This window comes from Condylura cristata, unplaced genomic scaffold, assembly GCF_000260355.1.
Source record: "Condylura cristata isolate star-nosed mole 26May11 unplaced genomic scaffold, ConCri1.0 scaffold00026, whole genome shotgun sequence".
NCBI lineage: Eukaryota > Metazoa > Chordata > Mammalia > Eulipotyphla > Talpidae > Condylura > Condylura cristata.
The window spans coordinates 18893437-18907101 of record NW_004567127.1 but is presented as its reverse complement, the minus strand read 5'-3'; the positions used below and the strand labels follow the sequence as shown (position 1 = coordinate 18907101).

Below are 13665 nucleotides of genomic sequence, written 5' to 3'. Positions count from 1 at the left end.
AGTCCCCCAGAGCCCGGAAGCCTCAAACATTCGGCCTGGGTGTGTGGAGAGCGACCTACAACAAAACCCGGTTTTAGCGAACCCCGCGCAAATAAACACGCACAAACACGCACACAGAAGCCGCCGCGGCGCGCTGGCAGCAGCGGGGTCGGGCGCTGGCGCGGGGAAGAGCCCGGAACCCGGAGGGGCCGCCGCTCGGGATCGGCCGCCCAAGGTGCGACGTAAGTGCCCGGCGTCACCGGCCCAGCTCAACGGCGCAACGGCCGGCCTGGGCCTGCATCGCCGGGCCGGGCGGGACCGACCCGGTAGGCGGGGGCGCCCGGGCAGGCGGGGAGCCGGGGAGGAAGCGCGCGGGCGTGATTTGCCCTGCGGGGCCGGGCGGCGCCCAGGGCGGGTCCGAGAGCAGGCTACGGCTCCTCCGGACCGACGGGACGCAGCGGTGGACTCGCGGCCGCCTGCTCGGTGGAGGCGGCTGCGGGAGGGCGGGTGCTGGCGGTTCGCCTTCGGTGGAGGCTGCAGGGGCTGAAAAAGCCGCGGCCTCGGCGACCCAGAACATGGGCCAATGGAGTGGAGGGCGCGGGGCCGTCGCCTCTGGCTTAACATGGCAGATGCGCAGAGACTCCAACAGGTGGCTCCGTGGCGCAATGGATAGCGCATTGGACTTCTAGAGGCTGAAGGCATTCAAAGGTTCCGGGTTCGAGTCCCGGCGGAGTCGCGCTTTTTATTGTCTGTGTAATCTATTATCTACCTTTCTACCTTTTTTTCCTGTGTGGTTTAAAGCTCCTTTCCCATTCCTTGGTCCTAGCGCATTCGGTGTTTGCAGGCTTTTCTCCTTTAAACGCTCGCGCGAATCCCTTGTGTCTCCAGCTTCAGAGCTCTGTGGCTTAGGGCCAAGGCCCAGCCCACTCCGGAACCTCGTGCAGGAATTGGGAAAAGCTGCCCTGGGGCGGCGGCTCGGAGGAAAAGAAAGCCACAGTGAAGCAAGGCCTCGTGATTTTGGCCTAAAGGACAGCGCAGTGGGGACACCTGGGTCTCCAGTGTTGGGAGCAAACTGCCTCACCCCCAGGGTGACATCCACCTGCTCCGTGTGCCACAGGAGGGCTCTACACCCTGAACTGCGCTTGGAGGATTGACTGCGCCTTCCGCCCAGAAGCTACTCAGATTGCCCTGTACCTGAATCCCCAGTGAGATTTTATCAAATGCAGATTTCTAGACGTCATTCGGGATAATTTAGTGGTTCCAAGCTGGGGCCCAGGCATCTGCATTTCCGATAAGCTCGGCAGTCTCCTCCCTGCCGAGGTCCAAGGTCCACTCTGCCCATCTGCAACTGTGGAGCTGCTGGGCAGGGATTACTATGCTTCTTATTATCACAACTCATAGCTTTCTTTGCACAAGGTGAGTGTTTTACGTCACAAAATGCGAATCAACGAAGAAATGAATGGGATTTTAAAATCCATGATAAGAAACTAACAATTCATGAAAACTTTACAAAATTTAACCAGTGTAGAAAAGTAAACAACCTTGAGCCTGCCTTAGCCTTGCAATTCTCTATTCAATCTTTAGTGAAGTTACTTGTAAATAGTTTATGAACGTCAGTATTTTTACATCTGTTGTCCCTCTACATTCTTATTGTTACAGGTGATGTATATACCTCTTAAATGGTAGTGTGCCACCTTATTAACATGTTCACTCAATACAGGGAGAGCTGCCTTGTTCCAAGGTACATGTATGTCAATGCTTTAATAGACCCAGCAGTTGGATAGCTAGGTGTCCAGTATTTTCCTGGTACACAGTGCTTCAGTAAACATCCATGTTCTTGCATAACCTTACACTAGGGTATAAGATTACCTGTGGGTTATCTTAGGAAGTGGATTGCTGGATCAAAGGTTCTGTGTTCCTTGGTAGATATTGTTATATTGCTCTCTCAGGGTTTGTGTCCATTTTACTCTCACCAGCAACAGGTACCTATTTGCTCATAGTCAAAACGGGTAAATGGTTTCGAATTTTACTTTCCATGAATCTGTTAAGCTGAAAGAAGCTGATACTGCTTCTAGGTTTGGGCCTATACTGCACATTTCATCATGTTTGACTTTAGTGCTTTTATGGTTTTTGTACTTAGATCTTCATTGAGTTTTTATTCAAAACATTTTGTACAAAGAGTGAAATGGAAGTTTGTTCTACAATCACTGATAAAGAACTCTCCTCCTCTAATCTGAAAATGCCTGTTACCATGTTCCACATTCCCATAAACATTTGGCTGTCTAGATCCTTTTGTTCACCTTTAACTTCTATTCACCAGACCTGTGCTGATTTATTGCCTGTAGGGCCAGTCCTCCCTTACAACTAAACATTTTCCCCCACCTCTTTTTGAATTATTTTCTCCTTGCAAATAATTAGCACATATATGACACTTGTTATATTCTAAGTCCTAAAATTTTATGCAGTTAATGTTTCTGACCACCTTACCAAGTATTATCCTCTTTGTGGAAGAGACATCTGACAGAGGGTAGGTACACTTGTATTACCTTGTCCGAGGATGTAGTTAATAAGCAGAATGCTGGAATGGGAGCTCAGTAAGGTCTTCTAATAAGCCTCTTATTCTTGTGACTTAATTTTAAAAAAGGTAAAAAAAAAAAATCCTGTTAATGAGGAAGAAAAGGTATTCTGTACCAGTTTTAGATCACTTTCAGATAAACAACCTTGATACTGTTCATCCATTAAGGATTTTCTGAACTGAACATTTAATGACCTGGTGTACTAAACACTTATAGGAGCTCTTCCTGTGAAGAGTGGAGAAACATAAACAAGGTATCTCATTAGTGATTGCAGTAGGGACCATGTCCTGAAGTCTTGTATACTATTAAGGAGATGGTACTTCACCCTAAAGGCAGTGAGAAACTAGTGAAGAGCTTTTAGGTGGGAAGTCTTGTGATTAGATGTGTTTTGCATCACCCCTTTGGCTGCACTGTGGTCCCCACAATGGAAGAACAGGAGTCTAGAGGGTGGAAGACCAGCTCAGGGCAGGTGGATGAGGGCTGGACCTAGAATGTGGTTTGGGGACAGAGATAAATAATATATGCAGAGATTTTAAGAAAGGCCTAAATGACTGGACTTGATGACTTAAGGGATGTATAGAAGGAGGGAACAATCTGAATTTCCATTTTTTCATAGGGCAGATGGGTAGATGCTGAAATAGTCACGAAGACAACAAAGGAAAGTGGGTTTGGGGCAAATAAATTTTAGGTTTCAGTTTGAAGTCTCTGGACTAACCTTGAGATATATAATTGGCAGCTAGATATACAATGCCCAGCACTGAGGTATGTAGGGAGAGAAAACGCAAGAAAAAAAAAAGGGGGGGGAGTGTCTGTAGTTTAGGAGACATGTCTAAGCTTGGGATGAAAAATTCATTAACCTACAGCTGCCACTTACTCCTGCATATAGATGAGGTGGTACAGGGTGTATGCAGAGTCTGGTTAAGGGTAGAAGAGGAAACATAGAGCAAAGGGCAAAAAAGGCAGTTCTCCAAAGAGACCAAGAGCCAGACAGGAAGAAAACCAGGAAAAAGTGATCAACTACTTATGGTTTCCTCTAGGGAAAGGAATGACAAGGTTAAACATCTAACATTCTTTAAACACTAGCTTTAGGCCAGTATCTTTAACCCATGCCACCTAATTAGCCCCCAAGTACTAAGAAGCATGAATTACCCCATTTTATACAGGTCTGCTGCGAAGGATTAGCTTCGGAATGGAAAAACTCCTGCTCTTCGGAGTAAACTAGAAGAGGGAAGAGGTAAAAGCATGAACAGGGAATTGGAGGTCATGTTTGAGGGCCTGTTTTCTTTGTTCTCATTTTACAGTTGCACTTCACACACTCAGGACTCCAGGAAGGTACTGACAAAGTGGGAGCTGCCCTGAGCAGAGACACGCCCACCTACTGACACCTGTGGCAGAGACTCTAGGCCAGGGCCAGGGCCAGTTCATTTCAGCCCCCTAATCTGGAACCTCATATATGCCTCGGCATTTTTTCAGTATTTCATAACCTCATTTATTTTCAGTTCAACATGTATTTTGAATACTGGCTTTGTACAAGGGAACCATGTTAGAGAGGAATATAAGTCAGACTGTGTTTCAGAGTGTAATGTAGTGTGGGGCCACAGAGACATGGACTGGTGGTCCTGTTAGGACTGCTTCTGGCCACAAGTAATAGGAAACAATGTCAACATTGGGTTTGGCAAGACAGGTTTGCTTTCAGGAAATGACAGCAGGACCCAGGCCCCTTATCCTCGCAGCCTCAAAATATAGCTTCTACTTCCTGTTCTCAGGTGGTGGATCCTGCTCTCGTCTGTAAGGGCAGCATACTAGAGTGTAAAGGAGATAAAGGGACAGAAAAGGGCCCTACTCCAGGCTCGCCCTTCATTGAAGGACTTCTCAGACATTACACGTACACTTTTATTCATATCCCATGGAAAGGGGGGAATCGTGATTTCCCCCTTGTCCTTCCAAGTGCTCAATCTGTAACTAAAAAAAGAAAAAAAAGTCCAGTTTCTGCTGTTGATGCTGAAACATGCAGGTTGCAATGGTGCAGGACTAAATGTATGAGTTATTCTTGCAAGCTATGACCTTAGGTTACTTCTGTGTCTCAGTTGCTTAGCTTAGAAAACTGCGGGTAACTGTAGCACGTAACCTAAAGGTTTGCCTGTTACATACATACATGACAATAACATATAAATATTAAATTACATTAAAAGTTTTATATGTAAAATTGTAGATCAGTGCCTGGTATTCACTAAGTACAATATTAGGCCTGTTAAAGCAGAAGTAAACAATCAAATGGAAATAGTTAAGAGTATACATCGGTGGAGAAAATCTGGGGAAGTTTTTTTTTTTAAGAACTGCAGGCTGGGCCCTCCCTGGTGGTGCAGTGGGTTGAAGTGCAGCACTACAAAGCTAGTTTCACAGCAGCTTCAACATGAGTTTGATCCCCAGCCAGGGAGGTGACCCACATGGTGCAGCAGACCTCACCTGTCCTGCCCAGATTCCCTCAGCAGTGTTTCCGTAAATCTGCCCATTCTGTTCCCCACTCAGTCTCTGGTGAATCCTCACCCCCTGTACCTCTGTTCTCGTGTGCATAAATACTGAAGAAAAAAAAAAGAAATGCAGGCTGTCAACTCCGTGATGCCTAGAGCAACCTCATTCCTTCCCTGAGCACCCCCTGCACCTGCACAGTGCCTCACAGATTAGAGGCTCCAAGTACTGGTTGCTGAATAGACTTGAAAGGGTAACAGTATTTGTTGGGTGGAATGGAGGCAAAGAAGGTATTTTAGGTGGTTAACCACACAAACAAAGACAAAATCGGCAAAAGCACACTCCCTGGCACAGTAGCAGGCATGCACCCAGTGTCTGTTCAATCTCAACTAGTTTGGTTTGTTTAGAATGTTTGAGGTGCAGCAGGAAAACTCATTACTGGGAATTCACTGCACAAATAACAGAAATGCTGAAAACATAGGGGAGAGACCAGAAGGTAGTGTCACATAAGATTCCCTGTTGTGAGGAGCTGACATCAGGAAAATACGCATTGCATGTGGGTAGTTGAGATTCAAGTAGCAAGTTTCTGCAGATGATGGGTCACAAGTAAGGCAGCCTTAGGTGGCTTTGGCTGGCTGAGTGAAGTAGATATAAGCTACTGAGCATAGGTATGGGGTAGGGGACCCCCTGGGAAGATGAAGTGCACTATATTTCTGTAAGCAACTTGGGTATAGGGGTTCCTTCCTTCAATGTTGTACCCTGGGGCTTAAATAATGCATAAGAATGCATTTTGTAGTGATGACTTGCAGAATGAATGAATTCAGTGGGGAGAAACCAGAATTTAAAGGGTTGTGACAGCAGTGAAATTCAGCCCAGAGACAGCTGCAGGGTACTTTGCCAAATCTCAGGACAGATTAAAAACATGGGTATTTCCCTGGCTAGGATTGGCAGTTGAGACTAAAAGACTATAGAGCCTAGGTCTCCCACCCACAAAGATTGTAAATTCATGATCTGAAATGTTTTAACCACTCTACCAATTTTCCACCCCCATCTGGATACATTTTCCTCCCTAATAGTAACCCAATTTGAAGGCAGTTTTGTATACTTAAAGGAATCCAGGTATTTTCTGGTAACCATGAAGCCTTAATAATCCCAATAGGTAAAGTGAGTTTAGTAACACAAACCAGCTATTAAACCTGTTTCTCAATGTACTGCTTAAAAAGCAAGACAAATAAATTCATTATTGAATATATTCAGTTATCTGCAAAGTCCAGGAACATTCAGAAACTTTCTTCTGGACAGTTTCTACCTTCTCCCCTTCAATTTTGTTGATTTTGAAGATTAAAAAAAATGTGGAGATCACCTTAAAATGAAGATGGTAATGTATTACTAGTTCTAATACCTTAAATGTTAATAGAGGTAATTAAAAAAAATTTTTTTTGTTAAATGATGTCATTTAATTTCACTGAATAAGGTTATTTTACCTTTGTTAAACCTCTAGCTCCAAGTTATTTAAGTAACTTACAAAATAACAAAAAATAAATCTAGAACCAAAAAATGTATGGATGTTAAAATACTCAGAACACCCATGAGAATCTCTGAGTTAAAGAAAAGGCTGGATTTGGATTTAGTACTCTTTTCCCATCACTGCATTGCAAGCCAGAAAGCTCTAGTGCTGCTCTTTGAGGCAAAGGTTATAGGTCACTAATCTCTTTATACCTATAATACACACTATGTTCTTGCAAATACTTGTCATAACTGCAGTTTTGCATTTCTGAGTAATTCAACCTGTTCGTAACTCAGAAATCATCATGAAAATGATACAGCAGATAAATTGATTCACATCTTAAGTGACCGAGAAAATCTCGGTCAGTCCTCAGTTCTCCGTGTGTGAAGAGGAACATCATACTGAATGACAACTCTGAATACTAAGTTGAAGGAATGTTTTGCAAACGGTACCTCCTCCTGGAAGAATGCACGAAGAGTTAAATTGACTGTTACCCTTGTTTTAATATTTCACACTTTCATAGAGGGTCCTTACCTTACCCAGCAGGCAAAACAAGTCTTGGAATAAAAGTTTTTCTATAAAAGAACAGATGCATCCACTCCCCTTGGTCCTGTGGATGTTACTGTCAGTTCTATTACTAGGTGTTTACGATCCCAAGGATTAAGTATGAAACACAAGATTTCACATTTACTGCATCTTAAAGCAAGTAGCACTGTGGGTAGTAGAGGTCCCATGTACAACATAAAGGGTGTAACAACCCACCAAAATGCATTAATATATGACCAACACTCTGGACCTTGAGTGCCATAAGCGGCTTAACCAGCATAGATGCTTATGTCATGGAGATAATTTTACTTCACTTGGAACACAACAGTGACATTAGACAAACCAAGTGTTCCTCTGCTTCAGCTGCCAAGGATGGAAAACATTGCTTCAGTCCTTTTTATAGCTTCATTAAGTTCTTTGTATGCCAACATGGGCTCTGGCAGCACTTGCTATATCATTCCTTTAGTTTCAATTGTGACTTTTCCCCTGGCAACAGCTTTCTGTACCCCAGCTTCACCCATTTTCTGGATCTTGATTTGCAGATGACAAACTGCCATTTCGTCTACCATCACCCCCAAAACACATATCCCTATATATTGTTTATATCTCTTTGATCATAGTAAATTTTTTGAATGTTAGCGAACACTAATACTTCTGTGACAGACACACCTGTTTTATTCCAACAGGCATGTCATTTATTCTCAAATTTAAAAATTTTTTCCAAATAAGAGTCCTATATTAACAGGTCTAGTAAGGTAATTTATGTGACGCTGCAAGTTTTAAAAGCATCTTTTAGTAAATAAATAAAGGAGAAATATTGTGATTTGGTGCATCTTAATTACGGAACTTCTTCTTTTTTCGAAATTTCTTCCCTGCTGCATTTGCTGCTTTTTCGGCCATGATTTCTGAGTACTTCCTTCGGTTATATCTAATAAAAGAAAAACAATACTTTTAAGTTCATATGTGTGACACACATCAGTAGTCTTTGGGTAAAGTTCTATAGGGATGTGATTTCCAAAGAAAGAGTATTAAGTGAGAAAAGAGTATCACTTCTTTAAATAATGTTGACCAACACCCATTAAAAGTGTTAAGTCACAAGTTAAATTTGTTTCCATGCCTGTGTCCTTTACCGTTTTAGAAATCCCTGATAAATGTTTTCACTTTTGCTATTAAACCAATCTGGAGTCCAGCAGAGGTTTCTATTAGGTATGTTTTTAGTCTCTTATGATATATACAATTTCTTTAAGGCAATCAAAACAAATGCAGATTGCTTCCACCTTAAAAAACCCTTGAACTCCACGTCCACTAGCTCAGACACTTCCTTCATTTTTAATAACCAAACTTCTCCACTTATTTTCACCTTCAACTCACTCTGGTCCTCTCCAGTCTTGCTTCCTAAAAGTACTGCCAATGTTACTGTGACTACAACATAACCAAATCCAAAGGGAGTCTTCTCTTATCTAACCTCTCAGCAGCATTTATTCCTATTAACTACTCTTGCTTATAGTATGTTCTTCCACTGACATGTGACACTGCTCTCCCGGTTTCTTAGTGACCCCTTGGCTATTCTTTTCTAGTCTTCTCTATAGGCTCATCATCCATCAGCCAGTTAAAAACTTTCTCTCTAAAGCAGTGGCTCTAACCTGGGACTGTGAGCTGTCACAGGGACATAGAGCTGTCTGAACACATTTTTGACTGTTAAGAATAGTGGAGAGAAGGGTACTCTGGGCATAGAGTGATGAGAGGCCAGGACCAGGATTAGTGTTAAAAAACCTACAACGCACACAGTCCCTACCAATAAATTACCATATCCAAAATGTAGACAGTTCTACTATTAAGAAACTGAAAAAACATTTACAATGTATTTTAAAATTTATGCACTAGTCTGAAGACAAGCATCCATATTATACAGCGAAACAAATTTGGTTACCTTCTGAACTCAGAGTCAGCCAGCAGTTCATCCACAATAGTTCTTTTCCTTTGTTTCTTCGGAATTCGTGAATGGTAGAAGTCAGCAGGATTGTCAACAATGGTTCCAATCTATGAACAATCAATTGAAATAAGTCATGCAATAACTTGTTTTCATCTTTCAGGGTAGCTTTAACAAGCAAAGCACATTTATAGGAAGTAATGCAAAATACAAGTCTACATGTAAGTTAGTTCTGATCCTTTTTAAGCAAAAACCAGCCAACTAATTCATCTGGCATACTGGTCCTAATAAACACTTCTTTATTAGTGCTTATAACAGTTCCAAAATTCCACTTAGGTAATTTAGATTTCTGATGAACAGTGTGAGCAGAAATAAAAGTGGGACAGATAATATAAACTCTTTTCTTAAATATATCTCCCAATTCAATGAAATGGAGACATAATTTCTACCTCATACCTAATCCAATCTCTTAGGTTTTCATAAATGCTGTCAACTTAGAACCTACTTAGCAATCACTCTGCATGTGTTCGTATCTCCAAGTAAAAGCTAGTGTCTGCTACATGCCAGGTACCAGGCTAGAAGTTAGGGAAGCAAAGGCAAGGAATCCAGTTTTAACGGAGAGCCACAAATAGGCTAACTAAAAAATTAAAGCTTAACACAATGTTATGCTGAACAAAATACTATAGATACTTTGCAGACTAAATGACCAGTGCTGTTTAAAAGGAGGGTAAGAAAACTTTGCAGAATATGACATTTTAATTTCCATTAGTATGGTAATAGCAAAGTTTTACCATAAACTTTACCACGAACAAGGCAAAGCCAAGCATATGCAAAGTCAGAATGCCAAGAGTAACCCATATATTCTAAGAATGAGCAGATGATGTTTAAGAATGCTGTAATAAAAGGGTTGGTGAACACAGACTGTGAAGGGCCACACTAGGGGTACAGACAATCCTACAGGTCATAAAGAATCACTGAAGAGATAGATGGCTGAATACCTGTGACATCACTAAACTGAGATGTAACATGAACAGATCTAAAAAAAAAAAAAAGGCTTCAATAGGGAGGATGGACAAGCAGGGAGAAGAGACCTGGAGCAATCCAGCTGAGTGTCAAGAACAAAATGAACCTGGGAACTATCAGAGGATGAATCACATGCGCTTTCATCTGAAAATACTTTGACCACCAACTTTTAACTTCATTTCAGAATTAAACAGCAGGTGCCCCTCTACCATCCCTCTTCCTTCCTCTACCCTGCAGCGTCTTGCTACCAGGCTAATAATTGTTCGTGCAGGATACACCCATCTTAAAGGTTACATAATTTTTAGAGCGTTGACCTGGACCCCAGTGACCTTGTGTAACCCCAGCTTTCTATATGGAAAGTCTGTCTGAACTGGGTTCTGGCTATTGTTACAAGACATAATCAGACGCACGAATTGTAAATGTCACCTATTTCAAGAGTAAACACAAAGTACTTCCCAAAACCCACAGAATGTCACCACAATTATTCTGTCTGCTTCATACCTGGAAGTACTTGGGGAAGCCATCCCTATCATTTTTCTTGTAAAACCTTTTTGGGTCCATGCTGGCTCTCATCTTCAGTGCTTTGAGGTCGTTTTTTAGTTCATCTGTCAATTCTGGAGCTTTCATACCAAACCAACCATCACCTGCTGTTTTTTGGCGCTCTTTCTGAAATTCAGGTATCAAAAATAAGTAACCACTCTAATACACAGATTAGACAAAATACCTCATTCTCTCAAAGTCCTACATACAGAAAATTTCATTAATGAAAAACAAGTTAAGTTCTTTGTTTTACAGGATGGATTTATCTTCAGGTTCACCTTTTGTAAAAGGAAAAAAAAATTACAAAAAAATTATTTCTCTGGTTAGGCAGGCCTAGAATCATCAATTCATAAATGACGGTTACTTGAAATTTACCTTATCTCATAGTAAGAACTATAGATTGTGAGAATCTTCAATTTTTATTGCATAAAATAGTCTATGTAAGAGATAATGTATAAAAACATTTTCAATTCTGGGATTCTTCTGTAAGCGTTAAGTTTTAAAACAGGTGTCTTAGACCTCCCTTGAAATTAGTGTATTTCTAAAATAAAATCACTTATTTTAAAAACTCCTAACAAGTTATTTGCTTAATTTTATTTTTTGTTCCATTCACACAGCAAGCATTATCAAGTGCCTACCATGTGCCAGTGACAAGACATTACTAGAGCACCATTTTCCAATTTTCTCCAAGTCCTCTTGATAGTCTTTATGGTTATTATTTGAAATGACAAATGGAAGCAACCCCAAATTTTTTACTAAAGAAAATAGTTTCTCTCTTCTCATCTCCAAGACTAAACAGACTGGGGATTTTTATTCGCTGGTACACAAAGTTCCCAGAACAGCCTGCAACAGAGCCCCTGGTCTTCAGTGAGGTGTCAACAAGCCAGGAGGCCCACAGTGACCCTTCTAAGTTGGCTGTCACTGTTCTCACTATAAGAGAAAAAGCTCTATGTGCAATACTTTGTAGACATCGGCTTTGTGAAAATTCACGTAAAGTGTGGTTAAGAACCCATGTTTTATGGGTCCTTAGATATCTGCAATAACTGTTTGGATATATATGTATTTGAATTACACAAGTATATTAGTCAAACAATCTAAACATTCTAAGCAATCAGTCATAGTACTTACTCTGCGTTTTTTCTGAAGTTGATACTTGGATTCACGATAGGGCGGGACACAGTCATTTTTTTCAAAATCCGGAGTAATGATGGATTTCTGCAGTAGCTATTAAAATAATGTCATACAAGTCTTCAATACTTTTGCCTTCTATAAGAATTACCTCTTACTGAGGATTACTCTAAATATATTAGCTTTCTTCATGTACAGACATAAAATGCAAGTTGTTCCTGCCCTTAAATTTGTAAGTTATAGCACAATAAAAATGTTTTAGGGGGTAAGTTGAAGGATTTTTTTAGGAAATCTACAAAACCAATATTCATCTCAAAATTTTCCTAAATACAATCTACAAAGTGGAACATTAGATTTACATTTGACTAGACTTAAAATTTTTTTTAGCATAGAACAGGGGTGTATGCCAGTGATGCAAGGGGTGAGAGAATTCACCAGAGAAATACACTACTAAGGGAAACTGTGGGGGAGATATGAGAGGTCTGCTGCGCCACAAGTGGGTCGGCTGCCTGGCCCAGGGTTGAACTCAGGCTGTCGTGTGATAGTGCTGAACTTAGACCTCTGTGCTACCAGAGAGACCCGGTAATAGACTATTAACAAGAGAAGCAACTTAAGATTTTGTTTAGGCATACTTTGTATGAAATATGACTGAGATCATCCTATCTAGACAAATCTTTCACAGGATTTTTTAGATTATTTTTCAGTGTCAATTCATATAAAGATCAGTTTCATTCTTTTTAATAGTTGTTATGCACAAGTTCCCCCATACAAAATTAACAGTGTCCATCTTTTTTCCCACTAAACATTAGAAAACTCATTTCTGGCAATCGTGATTATTTCCTTAAAATAGATTCCAAAATGTGCAGTTTAAATTCTGATAGGTACTGCCAGAGTACTTTTCATTCAAACAGCATAAACTCTTACCAAGAATTAATCAATGGCCTTTTTCTTTACATCATCAGCAACACTGGGTATTATCTTCTTGTATGTTGTCAAAGGGAGTTTTATGGCTGTTTTTATTTGCTGTTGCAATCATTTTTTAATTTATTTTTAGCCATGTATATTTCTGTTAACTGCCTGTACTTTCCTGCATTGTTTTCGTTTTTATATAGGGCTATTTTCTTTTTTCCTTTCTTTTTTACGATTTATTTATTCATACAGGAACTGGGGTATAGGCCAGAGGTGCAGGGGCAGTGAGAAGATTCACCAGAGACAGAGTGGGGAGCAGAACAGGCTGGCTGACAAGTACACTGCTGAGGGGAGCAGTGGGTAATACAGGAGAGGTCTGCCACACCACATGGGTCATCTCCAGGGCCAGGGATTAAACTTGCCCTGAAGTGACTGCAGCCAGCTTGCAGAGCTATGTCCTAACTTGTTGTGCCATCAGGGAGGGACCTATATAGGGCTACTTTCTAATTCATTTGTAAAAATGTACTTTTTATTTTAGTGGTAGCAACCAATGGTCTTTTACTTTCTTTGTTAAAGTGTTTTTTAGTCGTTAAAGTTTTAAGCTTTGCAGGCCCTCCCTGGTGGCGCAGTGGGTTAAAGCACAGCACTGAGAAGCAAAGCCACTACTGCATGAGTTCGACCCCTGCCTGCCCCGGAGGTGACCACATGGCACGGCAGACCTCTCCTAACCAGCCCGCTGCTCCCCTCAGCAGTGTATCTTGTCCATCGGCCTGTTCTGCTCCCCACTCTGTTCTGGTGAATCCTCTCACCACCCCTGCACCTCTGGCCTGTACCCCAGTTCTATATGCATAAATAAATAAATTTAAAAAAAAAAATTAAGCTTTGCGGTCAAATCTGTTTCTCTTTTCCTAAATGAATGTTGCATATTTTAGTAACTATCCAAGATGGTTAAATATTCCAATACTGTTGGCCCTCCCTGGCGGCTCAGCGGGTTAAAGCACAGCACTAAGAAGCTCAAGCCACTTCCTCATGAGTTCGATCCCCGCCTGCCCCGGAGG

At 41.3% G+C, this 13665-nt stretch overlaps 1 protein-coding gene and 1 non-coding gene across 2 annotated transcripts in view; one reads left to right on the top strand and one right to left on the bottom strand.

Moving 5' to 3' along the window:
• The first annotated feature begins 630 nt into the window (after nt 1-630).
• On the top strand, nt 631-715 carry TRNAR-UCU. The gene is given in 2 exon segments: nt 631-667; nt 680-715. It is a non-coding gene; the product is annotated as a tRNA-Arg (tRNA).
• Nucleotides 716-6566: 5851 nt separating this feature from the next.
• DNTTIP2 (deoxynucleotidyltransferase, terminal, interacting protein 2) overlaps nt 6567-13665 on the bottom strand; it is a 12701-nt gene continuing 5602 nt past the window's right edge. Inside the window, exons 4-7 of the mRNA XM_004689522.2 lie at nt 11699-11794; nt 10532-10696; nt 9008-9117; nt 6567-8005 (exon numbers count right to left, since the gene is read on the bottom strand). Coding sequence (XP_004689579.1) covers nt 7912-8005; nt 9008-9117; nt 10532-10696; nt 11699-11794 — 465 coding nt within the window. The 3' untranslated portion in view covers nt 6567-7911. The remainder of the gene's footprint in view (nt 8006-9007; nt 9118-10531; nt 10697-11698; nt 11795-13665) is intronic.